Source organism: Orbicella faveolata, unplaced genomic scaffold (assembly GCF_042242905.1).
Source record: "Orbicella faveolata isolate gen_17 unplaced genomic scaffold, um_ofav_v1 contig_46, whole genome shotgun sequence".
In the NCBI taxonomy this organism is placed as follows: domain Eukaryota; kingdom Metazoa; phylum Cnidaria; class Anthozoa; order Scleractinia; family Merulinidae; genus Orbicella; species Orbicella faveolata.
Window position 1 is genome coordinate 7795548 of NW_028301576.1, and position 26522 is coordinate 7822069.

Here is a 26522-nt window from a genome sequence, read left to right on the forward strand (position 1 = left end):
AGGTCAATTCATCATGAACCAAAATTTGGTTTAATGCCTTTTTTCGCGAGAAGCGCGATTTAGGGTATATTTTGTGATTATATGACGGTTAAAGATCATATCTGGAGAGCTTAAGTCATTTTGCCTCAACAAACATGTCGGATCGTCATAAATATCAGTTGTTTCTCTTTTCTCTGTTCCAGATACAAGCTTCCTAATTGTTCGCAAAATTTATGCCTCTCGGGAAAAAAAAAGGCATACACATTAGCTCTGTAAATAAATACATTAAAAATATACTATTATAACCTTTTTTCGGGGGCCAATTTTAAGTTACCGAGGGCGGCCTACCTTCAGTGTAGGCTCAAAGGTTTATATGGCATTATGTAAGCTACTAGTTTGCTGAACTTAAATACTTTAAAAATGCATCGTGGATGGTCCACAGCTCAGGTAAAACGACGCGCGCGTTCAGACGTAGAGTAAAAAGAGGGTGCACTGGTTTAAACCCGGTTTTAAAACCGACCAGGGGCCCGTTTCTCGAAGGTCCCGAAAAGCCGTTGCAAAATTTCAAACCTTATGACTTCAGAGCTGTTTTATTCACATATTCTTAATATAAACAGAGGTTCTCTTCATATAAGGAGTTTCAGGCGTATACACCTCTCTGTCTTTAAATACCGATTAACTAAAAATGGCTTTGCGGGCCCGAAAAGTTTCCGGGGCTTTCGAGAAACTGGCCCCTGGCTACCTTGAACGCGGTCTAAAGGTATTTGAATGCTGCTTTACTAGATAAGTCCTTATTTTATCACGAACGATGGTCTGTTGTACAAATGAAAATGGTTTCAAGTCAAGACATCAAGTGAGTATATTTTTATTTATATAAATAGTGTGGTTTTCACTCGAGTATCAAAAGTACAGTAATTCACATTTGCTGTGTTTTGCGTATTACTACGCTACACGATTGGCTTAAAAAAAGCTCACGTCATATTTTCATCCAATCAGAAGTTAAAAAAACCAATCGTGACTCACTAGCACACCTTTTCCCACGCTTCGCGTCGGCTACAATTGTATTTACTTCGAGCTTTGATTGGTTCATTGGATTGTCTGTATTCTTTCTGATTGGCTCAAGTGATTTCTTTGGTTTCGGTTTTACGACACTCAATAGAAAACCACTCTACTCCGTTACTGTAACTTTTGACTTCACCTGAGTAACTGTCCTATGTAAAAAAAATCACCAAAACAACCAGAAAATATTCATACCCCACCCACAGAGGGTCTTTTTGGTTAGAACCCCCACCCACCCACCCACCCCCCTAAAATCTCTCTGAAAATTCCAGTTTTGGGTCATACTTCCTTTACAAATATTGGCTTTGAGACCCTTCCCCCCACCCCTCCCCCCCCCCTAAAATTTCCAATAACCCTCCTTGGAGTGGGTATGGATAGTTTATGGAACCACACATTTCAAAAACAAGAATCACAGGTTTAACAAGCCCTCTGCTTAAAATCTGAATTAAAAATCTAAATTAGATATTTATATTGATCACAAAAGCTTGAAACCCATTGAATTCATTATATCTGGGTTGTATCATAATCTATTATTTCACTTGAAGACAGAATAGCAGATGAAACCAAATTACCAAATTTTTAAAAGTACCTAAACTCCCACGTAAATAAAATTATTGCAAACTGGAACATTGGATAATGAAATTCAAGGCTTTCCATTGGCTTTGCCATCATAGCATATGAGAAACTATGCCATGCTCTACAAATAATTTATGGTAAGCAGGCATATAATTTTGCAAACCCCCCCCCCCCCCCCCCTCTCTCTCTCTCTCTCTCTCTCTCTCTCTCTCTCTCTCTCTCTCTCTCTCTCTTGGGGGAGGGGGGATGTTTTTATATTTTAGTTTCCTTTATTTTGAGGGCATTATTCTACTCTGGCTTGTTTGGTATGAGACATTATAGTCAACTCAGTGCTGCATGCCTTGTTGGCTAACTATTATCTCATATCCAGTGTGCGCCCGTGAAATAATAGTTTTAAACACGACTGGATTGGGAGTGAATTAGTAAAATAAATGCTGCTTTAAACATTGGAAGACCATATTTATAATAAAATTACAACAAAATCAATTATATTATAAATTTAAAACTAATAATGTGCAGTTCCAGAAAATATCCATACCCACCCCAAGGAAGGTTAATGGAAATTCCAAGGGGGAGGAGCATTTCAAAAGCCCATTTTTTTTAAAGGAAAGTATGACACTAGAATGGAATTTCCCGAGGGGTGGGGGGGGGGGGGGTTCAAGCTATGAAAGCTTCCATGGGAGGGGTATGGATATTTTCTGGAACAACACAAAATAACTTGATATTATTATTGATATCTGCCTGGGACAAACTTTTCTTGCCATCTGTGAACTAAATAATAGTAATGATAATAATAACACAGTCAAACCTGCCATAAGCGATCACCAAAAATGTCAAGCCTGGTGGCTTATGAGGGCTTAGACCATATTGGGTCAAAATTTTGCTTCATTAGTATATGGTAACTGCAGAGACTTACCCCATGTTTTAAGTGTTTTATTCATGTGAAAGGTCATTTTCGAGAAAATCCGGTGCTTTCCATTGAAACAATTTTCGTCTCTTGTACTGCCTTGGAATGCAGCAATGCTACAACACCTTATTATCCAATTTACACTCTATCATCTGTCAAGTGGTTGTTTACAGGAGGTTAAAAACAAAAGAAAATTTCAAACTTTTAGCTCTTGAAGTGGTCACGGTCGCTTATGAGAGGTGGTCGCTTATGAGAGGTGGTTACACCCGGAGGTTCAACTGTAATAATAATAATAATAATAATAATATTAATAATAATATTAATAATAATATTGATAATAATAATAATAATGTTGATAATAAATAGTAATAATAATAATAACAATAATGTAAACATATTTGACCAGGGTAAACCCATTAGAAAATGTTGTTAACATGGGGTGTCCTGGACAACTAAAAGTAGAATTAAAATAACAATAAAAGTCCTAAAAGTCAATAAACCAATGAAAGTCCTAAAAAGATTTTAAAGTTTTAAACATCTAAAAGACTGGCAAGCAAGGCTTAATATATAAACACCACAGAGGTGATAAAAACTCAATAGGGTACTCTGGTGGTTAACTCTTTAAATCCCAGGAGGGACCTGCAGCGTCAAAATGCAATTTCTCATCACAATACCAATACATTCTCAAGCAAACAGGAAATGAGAATAAAGAAAATTGAAAAACTAAATGTGCATGTACCACCACATTCTCAGAACTGTCATGACAAGAACTTTCAGTATTATGAATGGACATCAATTGGATTCTTAACAAACATTTTGAAACTACATTGTACTTTGATTTGACTTCGCGATATCACCAAAGTAAAATATCGCAATTCTGAGAAATTCTGCTTGTCAAAGCCAAGAAAGTTTACTAAACTTGGAAAAAAACCTAATTTGCATTCACTTTCGACACACTAATCCACATATGCGATTTACAAAACTAGTTTCGTCTAAGACGTCTTCAGTTGATCATTATGCAATATTTGAATATAAATATAAATATTTGAATATAAATATATTATATTCAAATATTGCATAGCAATCAACTGAAGAGGTCTTAGACGAAACTAGTTTTGTAAATCGCATACGTGGATTAGTGTGTTGAAAGTGAATGCAAATTAGGTTTTTTCCGAATTAAGAAAATATCGCAAACAACCCATCAATTGACCAATCTGCCACTTCCTTCCTTTCAATTGCTCAGGTGAGTGTATGATGAAAGACTTCTTATATATACAATATTTTCAATGTAAAGAAACATACCCAATTTGCCCAGGCTGCTTTGCCCTCTTTAGATACAAAACCCTTCAATCTCCCAATAAATAAATTATTTTGCCTGTTGTGTTTGTTATAAGACTATAAAAAAACATTAGTCTTGAGGAAATAATAATTTTAAAAAAACTCACATCAATTGACTGCAACAATTTTAAACATTATCCCACAGAAATGTCTCCACCATATAAAGCAAGAATAAACATTATTGTAAGACCAAACAACATGCCAAAGTTTTGCAGAGCAAAGGTCTTGAGATTCTTGCAAACAGAGTTTTGACCAATCTTTACAGACATCTCAGAAGCTTCTTCCAGCTGTAAAGATAAAATGATAAAACTGTTCAACATCGAGTTAAATTGTGACAAAAAATTTGCAGTTTTTACACTTCAGGAACACAGTCTGCAGGGGCATAGCCAGGATTTTTCAAAGGGGGCTCACCAGATTGCCATGGCTTATTTGCCACCTGTTGTGGGTTGTTTGCTAAAAGGGTTACAAAAGGGGGGGTCACAGGCACCCCAGGACCCCCCTCTGGCTACGCCCTTGATCTGTCTTGACAAACAGTCTTGGGAAGGTGTTTTTAGTGTGCCTTTTTATGTGTCTTACATAAAGACCGGCACAAGATGACCTATCTGCTTTACTAGTGTGTCTTGAACGACTAACTAAACGTAATCAAGAGACAACTTGGCTGAGGCAGATAATCTGTTTGCATGTATAAAGAGGGGCATTAGCGGAATAATTATCATGCATGTGGATGTTATGCATGTCAGAAAATGTTACGCAGAAGACAGATAATTCATAACAAGAAAAGCTATCATTCTGCTTTTGAACACCTTGAATACTGAACTGAGGGCTTATAGCATCTGATCTAAAGTGCATCTCCTCTTTGCACTAGATCCATAAAATAGCAGACCCATAATTGCCGAGGACAGATTATGCATCTCTAGTATAAGGAGGGTACTGATTGAGGAAAATTAAAACCTCGCATGCACGCACAGCTTACCATGTCAACTAAAGCAATGTAGATAAACATCCCTCCAGCCAGAGCATAGATCCACTTGACTGCTGATGTCGCATAGCCAAGCAACAGGCCAATCACAAGTCCCAAATAACAAGAACAGGCTGAGAGGAAATTGAATCCCATTGCCATTTTGTAAGACATGCCAGCATTAAGGAGAACAGCAAAGTCACCTGCCAGGAAAATCCAAAGATTCATAAGAATTGACAGAAGTAAAAACAAAAAGCAGCAATCCGGAAGTTGTATGATGTTCAAAGTTAAGCATAAAATGAAAGTTGCCTTTCAAAACATTAAAATATTACGAACTTTAAGTAACTCAAGATTCAAATTATTGTTTGGCTACATTATATATACCTATAACTAAATTTGTAGCACCTTCAATGCTGGGTATTTGCTGTACAGTGTATACAATGTACACCTGTGTCCTGTATTTAAATCTCCCTGAGGGCCTACAGTATTTTTGTCAAGCACACTTAACTTAAGTAGGGTTAATAGAGGGGGAAGTTGTAATTGTGGGAAAAGGGGGTCTGTTTAATGTACAGCCCAACACTAACATGATAATAGTATGCTACTACTAAAGGGAGGTGCAGTGGCCACATGATTAGTGTGCTCAACTCCAGAATCAACTGGTCTGGGTTTATAACATTGCTGGGGACATTGTGCTGTATTTTTTGATCCAGAGTCAAGTGCACTTACCATGACTCATGAGGCCACTGTGCCTCCCAATACTTACATGTATGTAACTGTAATCTAACTATTGTTACCTAGTTCATGAGGAAGCTCTTCACAGAATATTGCCAGTGCTGTACTGACACCAACAAATGTTGACCCAGAAAAAGATGCTCCGATGGCTAAGCCATCAATAAAATTATGAAGGCCATCACCAATTATTATCATCCATGCAACAGGGGCCACTTTGTTCTTTTCCAGAGATAATGTACCATTTTCCTCAACAACCTGTGTTAACAGTATTTTATTGGCAACATTAGCAAACCACTTACAGTAGTATGAAATAAAACGGTGCCTAATGTTATTATGTCAGACGAGTATTAATTACCACGGCTAATATAGAGTATTTTCACATGACTTAATGGCAGTAAGTGTCCCAAAAGCATTGTATATGTAACATATCAAACACGAAAGACTGTGTTTGACCACATTTCGAAACACCAGGAAGAGAGTTGAAAATATGACAGAGTACATGTATTTGTGCAGAGGAACTTTGAGGTGTTTGGAAATGTGATCAAACACTCTCTTGAATGTTTGATATATCTTCTCAATCGAAACTAAAACTAAGGAGAAATAAAATCGTCAAAATCTATGCTAATTAAGATCAGATATCCAAACACCTTCACAGTCATGATTTTCTTTCAAACTCAATAAATTACATAAGATTGTATTAATTATGTACTGTTATATTAAATGCTCAGCACAGCAAGGCAAAGTGTATGTATACACATGAATACCTTCTTGGAATCATCTGAACTGCTGTTATGTTTCACTCCATTTCCAGTAAAATGGATCTCTGGTAAATCATGACCCATGCACATGTTACTGAGAGCGTGGTGATTGTCTTGGTTGACCTTGTAAAGTTGAAGCTGAACATCGGCTATGCCGGCACCAGGAATTTCACTTTTTGGCTTGGCATTTTCCTTGAAAAGCAATTAAAATATCTTAACCAAGTCAATAAGGATCTACAATAAAATAATTAATATATGTGTACACATGTTCATGAATGTATTGTTACATGTATGGTTCAACAATCACTAACAAACACTAGTTATCAAAATATCTTGCTCAGACAAGGAGCTTGAAATAACATGATGTTGAGTATTTATTACTTTCAGCTTAGTTCAGAAAATTTTATTTCTTAGTAGGTTTTATTACAGAGGGGGACTTGGGGTTTTGCCGTGTTGTAGTGTTGGTTGTTTTTCTAATGCGGTGATGTGGTGAATAAAGTCTCACCTTGCAGTGTTGTGGTGATCTCCAACCCTACAGTGTGCGATGTTTGTGTTTTTCACACTACTGTGTTTGATGAAATGAATTGATTTGGGAATGCAGTGTTTTCTTGTTTGACCTTTCTCAGGCCTAAATGTTGCATGTAAACTTTGCCAATGCATGCGATTTACAGTTGTATAGCAAGCAAGTACCATTGTGATTAAGAATCCAATACGAAGCTGTTTTTGTCCAGCCATCAGCAGTATCATCACATAGGCAATGACAAACAAAATTTTGTGATGTGTTTATTTTGTGGAAAATTGTTGAAGTATAAAAGTATTATGTCAAGTGTAGATGTTCGTATCATGGTGCTAAAGAAATTTTTTGCAGTGTTGCAGTGTTCAGAGCCCCCCATGTCCCCCTCATTACAATGTACATGTAGTTTAGTTTGATATACAATAAACAAAGTCATGTATTTATCAACAAGAAGCTTAACATTTCTAAAGCTTAAATTATAGCTTGGTGGATAAACTTAACAACAGTCTTTTATCATCAACAGAAATATATACATGTGTACATGTAGTAATTGATAAGTAAAATAAAGATTGCAATTATATTTTTGGGGCTTAAAGGGTTGCTTCATTCATAAAATGGGTGACTCCAGAAAATATCCATACCCAATCATATACAGCTTCCATATTCCCCCCCCCCCCCTTGCCTTCAGAAATTCCAAAATGCTCCACTCTCCCCATGCCTGAAATCTGAAATCAGTAACCCCCCCCCCCCTGTCATTCCTTCTAGATTTCCATTTTTATTTCCATAAACTCTATGCAATACAACTACATTTCCTTGTTTGGCTCCCTAAGACTTACAATGAAAGTGATTTTATGCTTTTACCTCTTCCTGTCTAAGTTTTTGCTAAATGTATGGTATTGGATTTGACCAATAGTGGTATAATTTATGAAGTGGTTAATCATTAACTTGCTCATGGACATTAATGCTTGATCATACGATAGCTCATTAGTTCTATTCAGACAGCGTTCTAGCTTAGTTATTTATATAAATATATAATATATAATATAAAATATATAATAAAACAAGGTCTCGAAAATGCAACTGATAAGATTGCATGCATTTGTGAGCAAATGTTTGACAACTAAAACTTCCTCCTTTTCAGTCCCAGTACTGCACCTGGTTTCCCACTGAACTAGCAGAGAAATACAAATTCCAATTGTTTCGGGCGAAAGTGTTAACTACTTGGGAAATTGAACATGCATGAGAAAATCCTGCCTAATTTACATTTGACATGACACTCAATCAGATGCCATTACTGACAGCTTTTTTTTTTAATATTTATCACTGGTGCATATTTTGCATTGGTTTGCAAACAAACATGGCAGGCCTGACAGACACATGTTCGTTGTAAACTACTAATCTGACAAGGAGGTTCAAGATGGTCCATTTAAGCTGCCCCTTTTTGCTACACTGTACATACATCCATCCATCCCAACTGTATAAAGCACCTCCCATGCACCCTACACACACTTCCTCACCTTTTAAATACTGTAAGATTTGCCAAGTGTTACAATTACATTTATTTTAACCATGTGTCCACAATAACTGTTAACTTACATGTACTAGCTGTTTTTCGCTATCATCACATGAAGACTTCTGTTTGAATCTGACAATCATTTTCATGGCATATTCCAGGAAAAAGAACAAATAAATCCCACTGACGATGACCAGGCATTTCCATAAATATGACATATCACCATCAAGACCAAAACCAAAGCTCTGAAAGAATATGTGAAAAGAACACTCAAAGTAGATTACTAAAAATAAGGTGAACTACTTTCTAGACAAATGTCGCACTTTCTCTTTCAGATCAAACGGTATTAACCTACATGCATGAACTCACTGACTGAGTGATTGGACCACACACTTTGGTTTTAGCTTTACAAGACCCAATTGAAAACCAAGCTGTATAAATGGTGCTGTACACTGGTAATCACCTAATGTTAAGCAACTGATTAAGATTGTCATACATGTACATGTGAGATTTAAAATTCTCTAGCAAATTGGGTAAAATTGCAACAAAAATTTTCAGTTGCATCATTCTAACAATAATAAGACTTTAAGACTTAAAATTAATTGAGATTTTTGGAAAATACTTACGTGGGGAATAAGGTGAAAAACTCCACTCCCACTTAGCACACCAACAGCAAGGGACACCATAAACAGCAGGAGAATCTTGTAAAATGATTGGTTCATGAATGGGACAACAAAGGCTCCGAGTAGAGATGCACAGCTGATGATGGTTACTGACAAGAACCCGAATCCCCATGCTGAAAAAGAAAATTAATAAATTATAATCCAACCTCTTCACAATGGCAAGTGGTCATTGTAGAGAGGTGGTTGTTACCCACAAGACACCAGCCTAAATCCAAATTACGATTGCCAATGTTCTGTGAAGTGTGATGGCTTACATGTATGCATCTAGCTTTACCTCTGGTCAAACCCCTAAAATAGTCAACTGTGAAAAAGTTGGGGTTGATTCAACCATAAGAATTCAACAAAAGTCCCAAACTCCTTCTTTAGACACATGCAACAAGAATACAGTTTCTTCCTTAATATCCAGGAAATTCAACAACCACTCTAGGAGACTAGTGAATATTGTCTGTATCTGAGAGATGCCTCGATGATCAGGAAGTGATGGTGAATCTGGACAGGATACCAACCTTGAGATTTACTTTGTGTTGTATCTTCTTCCTCCTCTACTTCCTTTTCCACCAAACATGCTTTACTCTCAATTTGCTCCACAAGTGCTGGGCATATTTTTTCAAATTTCTCTGGATTCAGCCCATTAGAATCAACAGAAAAGGATTCAAACAGTACTTTGGCTGGGTAACACTGAAACAAAATAATAGAAACCAAAATATAAACTAACTGTAAATATAACTTATAAATCTATTAGTGTTCAGACATATGTTCAACATGATTTATCCAGGTGATCATGGTGAGGTTAACTACATGTACCCTTTTGAACAACTGGGTCCAGCAAGGAAACGAGTCACTTGTGCACATGCAAGCTTAGCCTGTGTAGCAAGCATTCCTGTTCAAAAAAAATTGATGAAGCACAGGGTGGTGGCGTGAGGGAGGGAACATTTTGCCTGCAAACCCCTGTCTATTATATATACTTGTGTGGAGGGCAATAATAACTAAATGTTCAGCTTAAGACCAGCTTTTCCGGTGGTTAAACTTTAACCGTTCATTAGCTGGACAGTCATTTTATTCTCTTGCTGCTACAAAAATATCAACCGTTGAATTATAGAACCGACTGGAAATCAGAAGCCTTTGTTGTAAAATTGTCAGTGTGAGTTAATTCGCTTTTGCAGAGAAAACAACAACCAGTCGCTGGGTTCTAAAATTTGGACTCACGTTATCTAGACAAGAAAAAGAACTCAGTAATGCTAAGCGGGGTTGCCAAGTAAGACTATCAAAGATTGGCTCTCCTTCCCTGGTTCCTGTTTGATCTATTGCTTTAAAACAGCAGCTGAAAGATTTTAAAAGCCTTTGTCGAATCCAGCAGGTAATACAGCCACAAACTCTTTACTCTCTAAAAGATGGTATCTTTTGAATAAAATTAAATACCATTCACCTCAAGTCTAACAAATCTTTGCTGGGGCTAGTCCAATTTCAAAAAACTTCCCCCACAGAATTGTGTAAGTCACATTTGAGTTATTCCCGAAATCATTCCAGCAAATTTGATACACTTGTCAATCAAGATGGCCACACCGCACCAATCAGGAGCCCCATTCATAGGCGAACAGGTTTTTCAAAATCGAGGGGGTTTATATTTGTCTTCCCTCACAATGAAGACACTAATTTTTAAATTGGATTTTCTTAAACTGGATTTTTAAATTTTTAATTTTTAAATTTGATACACTTGTCAATCAAGATGGCCACACCGCACCAATCAGGAGCCCCATTCATAGGCGAACAGGTTTTTCAAAATCGAGGGGGTTTATACTTGTCTTCCCTCACAATGAAGACACTAATTTTTAAATTGGATTTTATTAAACTGGATTTTCAAATTTTTAATTTTTAAATTTGATACACTTGTCAATCAAGATGGCCACACCGCACCAATCAGGAGCCCCATTCATAGGCGAACAGGTTTTTCAAAATCGAGGGGGTTTATATTTGTCTTCCCTCACAATGAAGACACTAATTTTTTCAACTGAGTTTTAATGCACTGAAATTTGACTACCATTGTAACAAAAATACAAATAAATAAATTGTAATTCCAAACAAAAAGAATCACTACTTCAAAACATTACTTGCAGAGTCTGTTAAAGGGCGGATTTAGACCTGGCCTTAAGGAATTTTTTTTTTTTTTTTTTTTTTTTAAAGTAGAGCATTGCCAATTAAAAGTTTCGCACTGCCTGCATAAACAAGAAAATATCATCAATCGATTACCCGAAAAAGTCACGTTTTATAATCAAGCAAAGTCTTTTTTTTTTTCAATCCAGAAATCACGTAACAGTTTCAAACTTGACTTGGTTTCTGGGGATTTTAATAAAGAATTCCATGCAGTGGCCTTTTGTGGATTTCAGTGCCACGTGTGAATCACTGACATCAAGGACAAAAACGATCCGCAGTTTCGGAATTAATTACAAACTACATGTGAAAGTTCCACGTCAAATGAATTCGAAAGCCCAGAGACCGATTCGTTACTGCATCCTTAGCTATCCTTTCTTTTGTTACTTGAGCTAATATTCACTACACTTCAATGAAGAAAACGTCCCGTCTGCAAAGCAGACGTTTCGAGTTAGTTTGATGTTTTAGACATACTATGCAAACTTAATAAAGCTTTTAAAACTCTTACAACCAACGTGCTTTTTTCATATAACCTAAGCTTAAGTTGAACGAAGCAAAAAGGACAATTTGGCTTTACACAAGTGAGATGTAATTCAGTAGAAATATTTCTTTATGTTACATAAAGTTTGAATTATTTAGTTCGCGAAACGAATACAAGAGCAGAGATCTAAGAGATTCGATCTAAAATTCAATAGCCTTACCTCTGAATGCCCATTTTTCACTCCATTCTCTTTGCCTGATCCAGCTTTGGTTTTCGCTTCGCTTGTAATGAAACCAATTTTAAGTTCCTTCATGAGAGAACTGAACTGTCTTAAACTCATAGATTTGTTGGTACCATACTCTGCGAACAAACTATCAACAAAAGACTTGGCTGCCGGTCCATTGATACTACGAGCGTCGTCATGAGATAAAACGTGAGAATCTGTTCTTGGAATTAACGCCAAAATGGATAGCAAGGCTAAAAAGCAGCCGGCTTTCGCTGATTCCATCGAAACTATGTTTGATCAATACTACAGTGCACCAAATTATGCCAGAGACGTTTCTAAACACATGCATGTAATGGTACACGTGAAAATGCCAGGGTGACCCTGCTGGTCGGTTGTACTTAAATCCTACCGCTGAAAATTACAACCGAGAAGTACTAGGAGCGAGTTTCCGAGTCGATCAGTTTTCGGAAATTGTCGGCTATTCCAATATGGCGGACTATACCAATCAGATAATACGCGAATTGCTAGTGGTAAACTATGTTGGTCAACAATACAAGTACGTTTTTATTTACCTGACATGTTAAGAATAATGCGCAGAGAGTAAAGCAGTGAATTGTTTGGCAAATGCTGTATATTTCTTTGGGTCTCTTCCCGTCTAGTTCGTAAACCGTAAATTTGTAAGCTAACACTGCAGACGTCTGTGACTTAGGCACAAGAGTTTTTAAATACGTCTTTCCTTGAGGACGAATGTTTTTATTGAGCTCTTGATTCGGTGGATCCCTGAATTCAAACTTCCTTTGCTTTGTCCCTCCGGTCGGTAGGATCTTGAAAATACTACCGGCCAGAGGGACAGCTTGTGTATAAGGTAATTGGACTTAAATCCATGCACAGTTTCTTTGTAGAATAGCTTGGTACATTGTTCTTTAGTTTTATACAACACTAGAATCACTCTACAGTAACATTTTCAGTGTTCTGTGATCTTGTCCCTCTGGCTGGTAGGATCTTGAAAATACTACCGGCCAGAGGGACAGCTTGGGTATAAAGTAATTGGACTCAAGTCCATGCACAGTTTTATTTGTAAAATAGTTTGATACATTACTCTTTAGTTTTATACTACACTAGAATCACTCTACAGTTAAGTATTTTCAGTTTTCTGTGATCTTGTCCCTCTGGCCAGTAGGATCTTGACAATACTACCGGCCAGAAGGACAGCTTGTGTATGAGGCAATTGGCCTTAAGTCCATGCACAATTTTATCTGTAGAATAGTTTGATACATTGCTCTTTAGTTTTATACTACACTAGAATCACTCTACAGTTAAATATTTTCAGTTTTCTGTGGTCTTGTCCCTCTGGCTGGTAGGATCTTGAAAATACTACCAGCCAGAAGGACAGCTTGCGTATAAGGTAATTGGACTTAAGTCCATGCACATTTTTGTTTGCTTAATACTGGGAAACTCGCTCCTAGTACTTCTCGGTTGTCCTTCTGAGCGGTAGGATTTAGGCACAACCCTGCTGGTCACGAAGGTGTAAGCTTGGTATCCAGGCCTTCATTTTTCATTCCCAGACTCCCAAATCGAGCGGTGTAACCTGTTCATTCTTTTGGTAAAAGAGATCAAGGAGAAAACTGGTGAACTTTTCTTAATACAATCAAAGCAGAGGGAATATACCTCTGGGTCTCCAAATATGAACTGAACTCTCTGAAATAGCCTCGTAATGGCATACACTTTCCATTCCTAGACAACAGAGTCCAACTGACCTAGCGCAATCCTTAATTTCCTCAACAGCATAAAAGACAAAACTTTCTTAGCATTGCTGGTTTTCAGTGTCATGCCATTCAAAATAGATCAAAATCAAAATCAAAACCATTCAATAGATAAAGTCCAGAATCTGAGAAAAGAAAGAAAGTAAATATGCAAAGACTCTTGCCAAAATTCTGGTCACAGCAATTTTTCTTATGCAAGATATACGGAGAAATGCTTTACCCAAATTTATAGAGATTTGTATGGAGACGCCATGCTGGTGCCCATCCGTATGGGCACCAACATGGCGGCCGGAAACCAGTAGAAACATCTGTCACCGAGTTTTGCTACAAAAGCGTGAATTTATCCCTCGAGGAACTCTAACACATTAAAAGAATACTTTTTCTAAGACATGAACTGTTCAGATAGCCAAGTTCCCTGAAATAAGTCACTTTTTTAACCATCATGACAGCTCTTTAAGCCGTCATGTAAATGCCACGTCATGCAAAAGCTTAGAAATTCAAGCGTAGTGTATCAAAAAACCAAGAACCAATTCGGAGCGAAAATTTGTATGAATATTAGTTTTCAGCTGCTCTTATACATTATTTAATTTAAATCTCAGGAAGATCAATCGTTTTGTAGTTCGAATTTTGGTGACGTCATGTGAAAACCAGTTATACAAGGACGAATGTTTAGGATGGAAAAAAAAACAAATTAAATAGATTGTTCTCAGCCCTCGTTGATGCGTGACACTTAAAAAGATATAAAAATTTAAAACAAAAAATGAAAATTGAAAAGGTAGAAAATTAAAATGTCATAGTGTATCTTGTGAAAAATCACAAAAGTTTCGGGCATAGCCCCTCTTCAGTGTGAAAACCGTGCTGAATACGAGGTCTGTTCAGTTAGCAAAAATTTTTCAGTTTTAAATCACATATTGTAGCGTTAGAGGTGCATCAGTCTGTAGTCTGATGCCAGCCAGATCAATGTAGTTGGGAATAAAACAGATAAATGGAGTTGACTTAGGCCAAGGGAAGAACTAAAATTGGTGCTCAAACAGAAAAGCAGTTATTGAAATCAATGGGTTTGAGTTCAGAGTAACCGCTGAGTTCGAATTAGTGGGGCTCAATTGTATGCAATTATACTTAAATCGATCTCTGGATTTTTGAATTCATTTGACTTGTAGCTAATGGTTTGTAATTAACTCCTTTTTGTACCTGATGTCAATGATTCACATGTGGAAGTAAAATCCACAAAAACCGCTTAAGCATGGAATTCTTTATTAAATGCTAACGTTTCTAAGCCACGTTTGAAACTGTTAATATTCTCTAGCTTTAAATGTGTGGTCCATAAACAGGCTCACTCTTGTTTTTACCAGCTACACAGCCCTTGTGTCACATGTTTCTTCTATTATGATTTGAATACGTTACATCAGCTTTGATATATTTGTATATGTAACTAAACTAGAGTGAGGTCCATATTGAAGAAATATTGGTCAAAAAAATTAACGACAACCTCGTTTCCAGGGTCTCTCATCTTACCGCCCCCTGGAGCGAGCGACTAATATTCGCTAATACAAAAAAAAAATCATCTTCCTTTGTCCGGCCACCCGATAGGCAAAATCAAAGATTTTGCTCTTGAATAGGGTAATGGTTTTGGGAAGCAGGCAGCAGGCCCCCAACAAATTTTTCTGAGAGTACCCACCCCCCCCCCCCCCGTCCCTCTGGCGGGCCCGTCCAATACGGACCGAATGAGCTAGCTACAGTCCAACCTCCGGTTGCGATAACCTCTCGTAAGGTCCGTAAGCGCCTCTCGTAATCGATCACCTCTCCTCAACGACCAGCTTTCAAAAATACCAAAAGTTTCCAAGTTAAATCACTATACAGTCGAACCCCTATTAAGCAGCCACTTATTAAACGGCCACCCCTATTAGGTGGCCAGTAATCAAAGTCCCAATGATGTTTTTTCTATTGTTTTTACCTCTATTAAGCGGCCAGTCCCTTTTAAGCGGCCACTATCTATTTCCCCGGGGGTGGCCGTTTAATAGGGGTTGAACTGTATTTGGAACCACTTGTAAGCGACCACCTCACATGAGCGACCGCGATCTCTTTAAGAGCTAAAAAGTTGAAATTTCCTATTGTTTTTAACCTCTCCTAAGCGACAGATAATAGATCAGAAATTGGATAATAAGGTGTTATAACATTATCGCATTCCTGGATGGTACAAGACACGGAAATTTCTCATTGGGAAGTACTGGACTTTTTCTCAAAATTGACTTTTCACATGAATAAAACTTTTAAAATATGGGGTAGCTCTCTGCAGTTACCATATGCTAATGAGGCAAAATTTTGACCCAATGTGATCTAAGCTCTCGTGGTCGCTTACGGGAGGTTCGACTGTAGTTCAATGAAATATTCAGTACGACAATAAATGAATGAGTTGCCAGTAATCGGATACCCGTGTTTGCGCGAAGAACTCTGGGATCGTCAGGGGGCAAACATTGCTAATCGCTAGAAGGAAATGTATGGCGAAAAGTTGTTTCGAGGTACAAGAAAACGATTTTTGAGAGAGATCAACGCTTTCTCGCCGTCGTTTTTATCGCGAATGGATTTGGGCAATGTTGATATGTGGAATATGTAAGTTTTTGTTTAAATAACCGCATAATATGTGACAAAATCTACCGATAAACACTGTTGCTTGCGTGAGGTTTATTGTGAAATTTACATCGCGTAATGGTCTGAAAATATTACAAAATTAATTAGGTATAAATCGAGAGGAAATAACCCAGTAAAGCCTTTTAAGTTGTGTACAGGCTACTTTTGGCTTATTTGAAAGCTCGGTCATTCAAGTAATACTGGAAATAAGCCCGCTGGTGATCATTATACTCTCTGGGGTTGATTTAATGACAAATGAGTCCGCGCGACTCATGCTGCTACTGTGTTGCTCAAAGCCTTTGTTTTGCTTTTACAAGCACGTATTTCAGTGATTTTCCTTTTCTATAACAGATCAAGGGTGGCTTCTTAAATATATCTCTGAGTATTGGTCTTTAAAAGTGCCATTTTGCGTGATTATCCTTTCCAAAGTTTGGTATTGACGGTTGAGTGAAATTGCCCGACACAAAGGGTAGTTGTTCCTTCTGCAATTTTCGATTTCTGTTTTAGAGCTTCTTTTCTGTCTTTATATTTAACTTTTCGGAGGGTCTTTTCTACCATTTGCTCCGGGTAGCCTCTCGAGATCAGGCGTGTATTGAAATTTTCAATATTCTTCAATGTATTTCACAATAAACCTCACGCAAGCAAAAGGGAGTTTATCGGTAAATTTTATCACTTATTTCACGGTTATTCAAACAAAAACTTACATTTTCCATGTATCAACATTGCCAAAATCCATTCGCGATAAAACAACGGCGAAAAAGCGTTGATCTCTCCCCAGAACCATGTTTTCGGGCGTCGAAACAACTTTTCGCCATACATTTCCTTCAAGCGACTTGCAATGTTTACCCCTGACGATCCCAGAGTTCTTTGTGCAAACACGGGTATCCGATTACTGGCAACTCATTCATTGATCGATGCGTCTTCGCGATCAATTCTCAGTAATCGTGCTCGCGAAAGGTAAGCATTTATTCATGTTTCTCACGTCGCTTTTGTGAACTCTTAACTAATTCACCAAGTAGTTCTAAACTTGAAAGGCCCTGCAAGAAACGTAATGTGGCTTTACATGTCTCGGGTTGTAGGTGACGAATTACGTACCGATACTCTCTATCCAGTGTTCTTATTTTAGACCGTCTATTGTATAGGTCAGAAGATGGCTGGTCTTGTTTGAGCTGATCTGTCCCAGTGAAATGCCTCGTTCAGGGATGAAAATATTCCTTTTCAGCTTCCCATACCCGAATCACGATTATTTCCTGAGGGTCAACCTCAACGTAACAGAGAGCTTAGCGTTGTGAGACAGAAAGAGCGCTAGAAATAGACTAGGTAGATACAAGTCAGGAAAGTGTTAATTAAACGGTAGCGAATGCAAGTAAAAAAAACAAAACTCTGGTCACAGCATTTCGGGGACGGCGGAGCCGGGGGGTCTGGGGGGCTTTAGCTCCCCCCCCCCATTCCCCCAATTTCAATAAAAAAAAATACATAAAATAATAGTTTTACAAATATCTCCAGACCTGTACGAGTTAGCGCCCGCTTTTAAGCCCCTCCCCTCCCCCCTCCCCACCTTCAATTCAAAATACGCTCCGCCATCCCTGCATCTGGACGTTATCGTAAACTTTGCATTTCCGGTGTTTTATTCCTCTTGAAAGAGGTGGAATGCGTTGAGACTTGTATTTGGAACATGGAACTCATTTTACCATTCAGCAAACCCGCGATTCATGAATGGTCATGTATGGAAAGCTGAAGTACGAATCAGTATTGAACGAGGTTTTTTCAAAGACAGATTGCACGACCAAACAAATTTTTACATGAGGGTCGTCGAGTTCTTAGTCAAAGGGAGGGTATGATAGCAGATAACCCGGTTTCGCTTTGGGAGGTAGGGGGCAAGCACGAGGGTAGGGTCTATTTAGTTCTCTGAACACACGCCTTGTCAGACGGATTTCCGTATGATGTTGGCAGAGGCATTGTAATTTGTAAACCTTTTTGCATTTTCTCCTTGTAAGTAAAACTAAGCAAAAAGGAAAAATTTTGGCCAGCTATGGAGAGTGAAAGTTATATAAGCTTTAAACACAAATTAAGTGGACAGAAACAGAGCGCTTTACCCTTCCACCCCTGGTTTCTTTTCATTTTAGGAGATCTTACCTCTAAAAGCCCATTTTTTACTCCATTCTCTTTGCCTGATCCAGCTTTGGTTTTCGCTTCGCTTGTAGTGAAACCAATTTTAAGTTCCTTCATCAGAGAACTGAACTGTTTTAAACTCATAGATTTGTCGGTACCATATTCTTTGAACAAACTATCAACAAAAGACTCGGCTGCCGGTCCATTGATGCTACGAGCGTCGTCATGAGAGAAAACGTGAGAATCTGTCCTCAGAATTAACGCCAAAAAGGACAATAAAGTTGCCACGCTGCAGACTTTCGCTGATTCCATCGAAGCGACGTTCACTCGATCAGTGCTACAGAGCTCACTGGGAAAATATTCTACAGAAGCGTTTATGCCACGCGTCAGTCACAGGGACGATTCACGAGACACTCAGCTCGGGTTGAGCGTGTTGTTACAAAATGAAGAGAAAATCTCGAGTTGTTTAAGGTTACAGTATACCTTCGGGTCGGCAATTTTCTTCAAATTTGGATTTTTGGGTCAAAATAGTGGTCGAAGAATAATCTCTAATTTCTGAAAAAAAAAAATTGAAAAAGGCTAAATATTGGCGGAGAAATGGCGGTTTTACGTTTTCACCGGAAGTAAAAGTTTACCTCTTGATTGACAGCCCTATAGCGCGTATGCAATCAACCGAGACGATTTTCGCGGGAATTACCTATATGGATGTCACGAATTGACTACTCAGTTGATCAGCATTGTTGTTCTGACTACCCAACATCTTTGGTATTAGGCGTGTCTCTATTAAGTTATAAGTAAACATAGACCACGTTTAAACCATGGACTAGTTCGAAAAAGCGAAAACAGCGAAGAACGAATGAAAATACCTCAATGAGTGAAGAAGCGAAAGTTCGCCACGCGGATGAAGCTATAGTTATCGTATAAGGCGGGCAAATATTCGCGGTAAGAGAAAAGAAAGGTTCTGTAAAAATCTCGGAACTTGACAGCAATAACAGGGATGCTGACAGAGACTCTTCTGATGAGTCCGATATCGACGAATCGTCGGACTCATTGAGACCATTTGAAATATTATCCATGCACAGCTGCCCACACACAGTTGCTCTCTGCGCTTTCTTTTGTTTGTTTCCTTCGCTCAGCCACTCTAGCGTTCGTATCCTTTTTAGTCTTCTCCATTTTGCCAGACCAGCTTCAAGAAAAACCGAGCTACAGAAAAATTCTCTCTCTACCTTCGGTTCCTTGAGCGCATTGCGAAACACAAGAGTTTTTTAGAGATTCGCGCGTAAATTTCACCAGGAGGTTAACGGTAGTAAACTTTCCCTGCACTGATTGGCTTAGTTATCTGAGAACCCAGTTGAAGGCGTTTGTGGGCGGAGTTTGTTTACGAAGCAGAAAATGTTTCTTAGCGCTGTTTTCTCGAATAAATTTTTTCACTTGAAGCAGACACTTTAAAGAGTTATAACTCAAAGGGAATTTGTTCAATTGCTCTTAAATTTGGACAGTGGCTAGTTTAACATATAAACTACAAAAGCGTGTCTGGGAATTGTTAATTTCGAAATACTTTTTCTTCGAGAGCGATTTTTGTACGATCACTCCACATTTTTTTAATCCTATTTCGAAAATGTTCTGTAACTTTTTACTGCAATTGAATATGCCAAAACGCAGACACGGTTTTTAAGCGCTTTGGGCCCTGAAACCGAGGAAAAAATTAAATTGGCGAAAAACGAAATTCGCTTTGACTTGTAGTTTTCGAAAGGTGATTCGGGCGCTCGCATTTAGTGGTCGTGAAAAATTCGACAATTCATTTTCTTTCAAAATTCTTGGTATAGTTTGATAGCCAGGCCCATAAGCTTTAATTTGATATAGGGGTTTAGGTATCTACAGCTTAAACTGCACGCGCTACATCGCTTGCGCGCGAGACACCCCTGAAGGTATACTGTAACCTTCAAAGGTCACGGATTTTTGACCGCAATGGGTTGAGAACGTCACGCGGGACTTTTCAAACACCGTAGGTGAAACAGATAAAATATTGTAAGAGTTTTTAGCAGATTCAAAAAGAGCCAGTATAATAATACTAGCTTGCTCGGTCCGTATTGGAGAACATTGGTCTCGTTCTCTTTTTGCAGGTTGCAGCTCGGTCCATAAACCTACAAAAAAAAAAGTCCAATACGGACCCGTTCACGATAGTTTAATAACATATGTATATCTGGCAAGCTCCGCGAACGCGCGAGTGGGCAAGATGAACCATATCCCAGTCCTGTGCTGTGATTGCAAGCTAAGATTGGCTACGTATCATTGCCGCTCGGGACTGGGCGATGTATCCCGCAAGAAGAGTTTGTTCATTCTGCCACATAGTAAATTCTCTATTGCCGTTCGGTCAAGAAGGCTGGATATTGGTCTTGATATTTTTAGCATGTTTTCTCACTGACGTCTCAGTCCGTAGCACGTACGCAAGAAAGAACTTAGCCGATATCCAGCTATCTTGGCCCCGTGGGGGGGGGGGGGGGAGAGAGAGACTCCAATATAAAAAGGACGGGTTGCGCGCCGTACCTTTTAGGGGTAAAAAAAAATGGTTTGGTACCTCCTAGGGTGTTGAGCCTCAAAAGGTCCACAGCGGGAGCTTTTTCCGTACCTTTTAGGGTATTGAGCCGAAAAAGGTATGACAGAACTAGATATTTGGCAGTCAACTTTACGAGTACTGAGGTATAGCTGGTTTTCACATGACGTCACTAAAATTCGAACCACAAAACTATTGATCTTGCTGACATTTCACTTTAATCATGTATAAGAGCAGCTGAAAACTAATATTTATACAAATTTTCGCTCCAAATGGGTTATTGGTTTTGTGATACACTACGCTTGAATTTCTAAGCTTTTGCGCGACGCAGCATTTACATGACGGCCTAGAGAGCTGTCATGATGGTTAAAAAAGTGACTTATTTCGGGGAACTTGGCTATCTGAACAGTTCATGTCTTAGAAAAAAGTATTATGTTAGTGTTTTAGAGTTCCTCGAGGGATAAATTCGCGCTTTTGGAGCAAAACTCAGTGACAGATGTTTCTGTTGGTTTCCGGCCGCCGTTGGTGTCCATACGGATGGGCACCAACATGGCGTCTCCATACAAATCTCTATAAATTTGGACATGCCATTAGGGACAGCGCGTCTCCCAACCCCAAAATGCATCGGGAACGAAAGAATATCGAGATCGAAATGTATTGTGGGCCAAAATATAATCAGATAGTGGGAGCCTGGTCTCTAACACTTGAAACGCCTGGTTGATTTCAGCTTTAAAACGCAGTTATCGACCACCAGCCCACGTTTTCTCGAAATATTTCTGAAAGGAAACACAAATTATCCCTCGAACGTCTCAGTCAGAGAAATTTTTTGCTCATCAGATCGGTTGTGCACCACGGTATTTATTATCTTGCAATTCATTGACCTATTTGTTACTAGTAAACGAACCTTAGCTTGTGTTGTGTATGTAGAAATTATATGTAGTTTCTTTAATTTGATTAACAATAATCATAACGGCTTGTCGTGTATTTAATGCAGTAATACAGAATTTCATACCGTAATCCCATTATAATTCCACACACATACCAACATTGAAAGCCTGAAAATATATAATATAATATATAATAATATTTATCTGTTTTTTTTGTTTCTGCATGTAATGTTTGTTTCAGATTTGTTGCTTAAAAGCAGTAAAAACTCTAGAACAATATGAAATAACTATATGACAATATTGAAATGACAGTAGATGTCAGACATGTACTCAGAGTCCAATTTTCCTTAGAATGTTACTCGAGCCATGTATGGCAAAAAAATATTAAATTAATAGTAAACTTGTTGCAAAATCAATATAGTTCGCACTGTGCCGTTCAGTGCTTACATGTACATGTACATACATATATCTGTGGTGGGGATCAAGTTGATAAAAATCCTATGGAAATGAGCTAATTGATCAAATATTTATGCAAAGCACGATGCCCAGTATTGTGATAGCTCACTGAAATTAAATGTGTGAAACGCAAGACTAGTTTCACCTCATGCCAATAATGATTTCACATGCTTATCCCTGTTCTATTTTACAGAACATCAAAAACATGGTCTAATATTATTATTAATACAAGCTGCTGGAATAGTCTTGAATGACTGCTCTGTCCTTTTTTTGCTAATAACAAAATGATTTCAGTTGAAAGAGACCTGGCATGTTCCATATGGGTTGTCCAGAAACAGTTAGAATCAGCTTTTAAAATTTCACTAGTCTGACCTGTAATGATTTCATATATTTTCTAGTGTGAAAATGTTTCCTGCACTAAATGCTCTAAATAATGACATCATCTTCTCTACTTAGCACAGCATCAAACAAACAATTTTGCCAAGGGACCTGTAGATCCAGGTTTTCATTATCTCTGGTGATCTTTTTCATTTTGATCAAAGTAAATTATGACGATGTTCTTCACAATGAGGAAGCTAAAGACCTGTGGATAACATAAGCCAATATCATAAGCCAATATGGCAGTAGCCTGCTAGAAGGCTAGTGTCAGGTTACACAGTTATCTCTAGCTGTTCAAATCGTCATGAAAACATGTACAGCCTGCTACTGATCATATCACAAGGGCCATTTTAGGGATGAAAACTTAGGTCAAAAGGTTTCTAAAAGCACTCTTCTATCTTTGTACTACACTAACCACATGTCCTGCATTTTTCATGGGGCAGTGCATTTGGTTCATGTTAGAAGGAGTATTCCTTTCCAACATTGTTGTCTTTCTGTTGTTAAAGGATTTTGTGTTTGCAAACATGTGTTGTAAATATCAGAATAGTACTGGAAATGGGTCATGAAATAGGGTTTTACACATAATGCTCAAATTTGTTGTCATTATGCAAATGCTTGATGATCAAAAAATCTCACTATATATTATGCTCAAAAGACATCGGCCAGTTTTTGTCACTGTTATTCCCGCGTAATGCTAGATTCTTTTGCCTCGCTATTATGCTCAAAATAATGCCAGCACAATGTGTAAAACCATATAATGACCACTAATGGGGGTGAGGGAAAGATAGAGTGGTCATCAGTGGAAGTTGTGGCACTTCCACAATAAACAAACTAAAAATTTGTTTCACACTGACAAGAATATGGCTTCGTCTCTGCTCATGGGCGACACAAAATATAACCAGTATTGGGTCAGGTGTTGCAAGAAGATCGATTCTTTGATCACTGGACCCGTTAACCATCAGAAAAGAGGGCTGTGCAAGGCTACCACAGCTGCGTTCACCAGAGTAATAACACCACATGTATCAGTGCAACTTTCCAGGGAATAGTTACGGCATCGCCCGTCACATTCATGACCCTGCCAATTAGTCGCACTGGGAGAGTGGGCAAGCACCAAATGACTCTTTTTGTGCGTTCCAACTTGTGGAATGTACCGTGCAAAATCATTGACGACATCAATGATGTCTGGGGGAGGTTGCCAAGCCAGCATCTTACAGTATATGATCTTCATGAAAGGTCGCAGCTCAACATCTACCAGTACCCAATGATTACCACCATTTTGAGGGTTGCCAATGAAAGTTTTGCCATTCCTTTGTCCCACATTCAGAGTGAAAACCAGCCTTTTTAATGGTCCAGGGTTAAGTAACTTAGCTTTCCTCATCATCTCATTGTAGATATTAACAACGACATTGGGCATAGTAGCATGGTATCGTTTTGCATGTCATTAAGCTGTTTTACAACCCATGTGACGTGATCAGTATAGACCCAGCCTTGCATTCCCGATGCAGCAAGACAGGCAAGCTCATCTCCAGTCAATCCTGTTAATTAGTAACAACATGATATACTTTTCATCAGGCTTTATTAAATATTTTCTAAGGGAGTGGGGTAATAGACCTAAAAAAGTGGAGTTGGAGTAGGCTGCTAGCGGACAAAGATGTATATAAGATTATAAAGTTCTAAGCGTCACTGGTTTCTAATTCAACAAAACTGTGATACTGTATTGGAGATGGCATCCCCCAAACCCCCCCCCCCCCCCCCCCCCCTCCCCAACCCCCTTTCCACCCTTCAACACCATGTCTAAAACCCTAATCGCATTTTTTCAGCTACAAAATAAGCATATCCCATTTTCTATTTTACATCATTTTACTTTTTCGGCCCGTGCACGCATTTTCGTTTTGTTTATCTTCAAAATTACATAAACTTTATTGCATATTTTAGCCGGTTCCAGTACTAGTTCAGGATATACCTGGAAAAATAAGCCTACACATCACGACATCACTCCACATGAAGTCATTTCTTAATTTTTCTTTTAAAAAAACTTACCATAACTTGGTAGCATATCGTCAGTAGGATTGTCCCAGATCATGGCTTTGAATTTGTCGATCGATTTCTCGCCGAGTTTTGGGCTGGCGAAAAGCTTTCGAAAACCACCTCATCTCAGTATTGTAAGCACTGGGTTTGCCCTGTCGACGGCTCAACTTTGCAAGGATCATTCTATACATAAATATTGAACAATGCTTGGAGCGATTCAAGTGAAAAATTTTATTCAGGATTTACCTTACCCGCTAAAAATGATAAAATTAACCAGGCCTACTAATGTTAGAGACCAGGTTCCCGCTGTCTTGTTATATTTTGGTCCATAATACATTTCGACCTCGATATTCTTTCGTTTCCAAAGCATTTTGGGGTTGGGAGACGCGCTGTCCCTAATGGCATGTTAAATTTGGGTAAAAAATTTCTCCACGTATCTCGCATAAGAAAAATTGCTGTGACCAGAATCTTGGCGAGAGTCTTTGCATATTTACCTTCTTTCATTTCCCAGATTCTGGACTTAATCTATTGACCGGTTTTGATTTTTATTTTGATCTATTTTGAATTGCGTGACACTGAAAACCAGCAATTCGAAGCAGTCGTATTTATCGCTATCAAAAATTATGAAAGTGTCAGTTAATGTCTTGTTTTAGAATTGGTACCACTTTGGGGTGAAAAAATTTCAAGCCATGCTAACAAAACAGGATCTCGGTACCTCTAAGCGGTTCTTATTTTGCAAATTTTCAACAAGTACCACCGTCCTATTTATATGGGAGTTATGCCCCCCCCCCCCGGGATCCTGACCTCAAGCTCGTTCAATGATCCATACGTGTCATTTATATGGAGCGCTAGACCGAGGCCTGCAGAGCTTGTCTGCTCGAAGCGTGACTTGAGTCTGACTTTGCCGAACTCGCCTGACTGATGCGATGGAAGCGCTCGGGAGTGGCACGATTCGGTATAAATGAATTATTCTTTTCTCTGCTACTCCGCTACTGCTTTTTTTTGTTTGTTTGTTTGTTTTTTTTTCTTTTTGTTGACGAAACAGCTTCATTCACGCGAAACAAGTAACAATAAGAATAAGGAGGTCATAGTCCACTTCATAAACCCATCACAAAATGCAGAAAAGCGATAGCCCTAAAAGTGCCGGGCGAGCTAAAGCACCGAGTCATGCAAGTCAACATGAAAGACGTTCTGGTTTTATCCTAAATAACCAGACTGGTTTTGAGCTAAGAAAGGTTTACAATTGTCAATCTTAAAGACCACAGTTTCAAAGCTGTTCACAATAACTTTGAGGTCATTAACCGTAATGACAGGCCGTAATTAGCATAGCTTGAGGCTACCTTCAAGAGAACCTTTTTCTTTTATTACATCATGTTACGTTACTTTTTCATACACTTAATTACCCTTGATAGATAAGCTGGCCATTTACAAGACTGTTACTCTGACAGAGAATGAGCCGATATATCGTTACCCTTTCATTCGTTACCCGTTGTGTCGCCAATGTTATCAACAGTGATAACAATCCTCGACCTCTTTCTCGTCTTGTTCATTTCCTCTCCACTTGTAATCAACTTGTCACGGAGGGGTTCGTCTTGAATTTTCAAATGTAACTGGTAGTGTAAATCCTTATTACACAAGCTCACATTCATACGATTACTGAACGAAACTTAGTTATAAAATTGTCATTAAGAATTAATGCAAATTTATGAACAGTCGTGACCGTACCGTCATGATTTGATTGGTCTCGCTGGGCGGTCATGAAACTGGGAGGGGGTGGGGGGGGGGGGGGCGGGGAGAGAGAAAAAGAAATCTTTCTGGCTCTCAATCCCTTCCTTGCACTTCCC

The 26522-nt window shown here is 38.5% G+C and overlaps 1 protein-coding gene and 3 long non-coding RNA genes across 6 annotated transcripts in view; 1 reads left to right on the forward strand and 3 right to left on the reverse strand.

Annotated features, from left to right (window-relative positions):
* Positions 1-26522, reverse strand: part of LOC149098203 (uncharacterized) — a 443460-nt gene that overhangs the window by 345812 nt on the left and 71126 nt on the right. The gene's annotated exons all lie outside the window — the stretch shown is intronic.
* LOC110040843 (metal cation symporter ZIP14-like) lies at positions 1825-19187 on the reverse strand. 3 transcript variants are annotated; one of them, XM_089278813.1, is made up of 9 exons: positions 11867-12258; positions 9524-9695; positions 8961-9130; positions 8418-8579; positions 6314-6499; positions 5612-5804; positions 4833-5020; positions 3967-4146; positions 1825-2799 (listed from the first exon to the last, which is right to left on the reverse strand). In XM_089278813.1, the coding sequence occupies exons 1-8, from the start codon at positions 12152-12154 to the stop codon at positions 3994-3996; spliced, it is 1512 nt and encodes a 503-aa protein (XP_089134939.1). In that variant the 5' UTR covers positions 12155-12258; the 3' UTR covers positions 1825-2799; positions 3967-3993. The 3 variants fall into 3 exon arrangements, with proteins under 3 accessions (XP_089134939.1, XP_089134940.1, XP_089134938.1); XM_089278814.1 differs by lacking the exons at positions 1825-2799; positions 11867-12258 and adding an exon at positions 18400-19187 and having other exon boundaries at positions 3936-4146; XM_089278812.1 differs by lacking the exon at positions 1825-2799 and having other exon boundaries at positions 3936-4146.
* Positions 17111-17644, forward strand: LOC149098212 (uncharacterized). The gene is made up of 2 exons (XR_016204006.1): positions 17111-17220; positions 17406-17644. It is a non-coding gene; the product is annotated as an uncharacterized LOC149098212 (long non-coding RNA).
* Positions 21768-26436, reverse strand: LOC149098213 (uncharacterized). Its single transcript, XR_016204005.1, has 2 exons — positions 24691-26436; positions 21768-24185 (listed from the first exon to the last, which is right to left on the reverse strand). It is a non-coding gene; the product is annotated as an uncharacterized LOC149098213 (long non-coding RNA).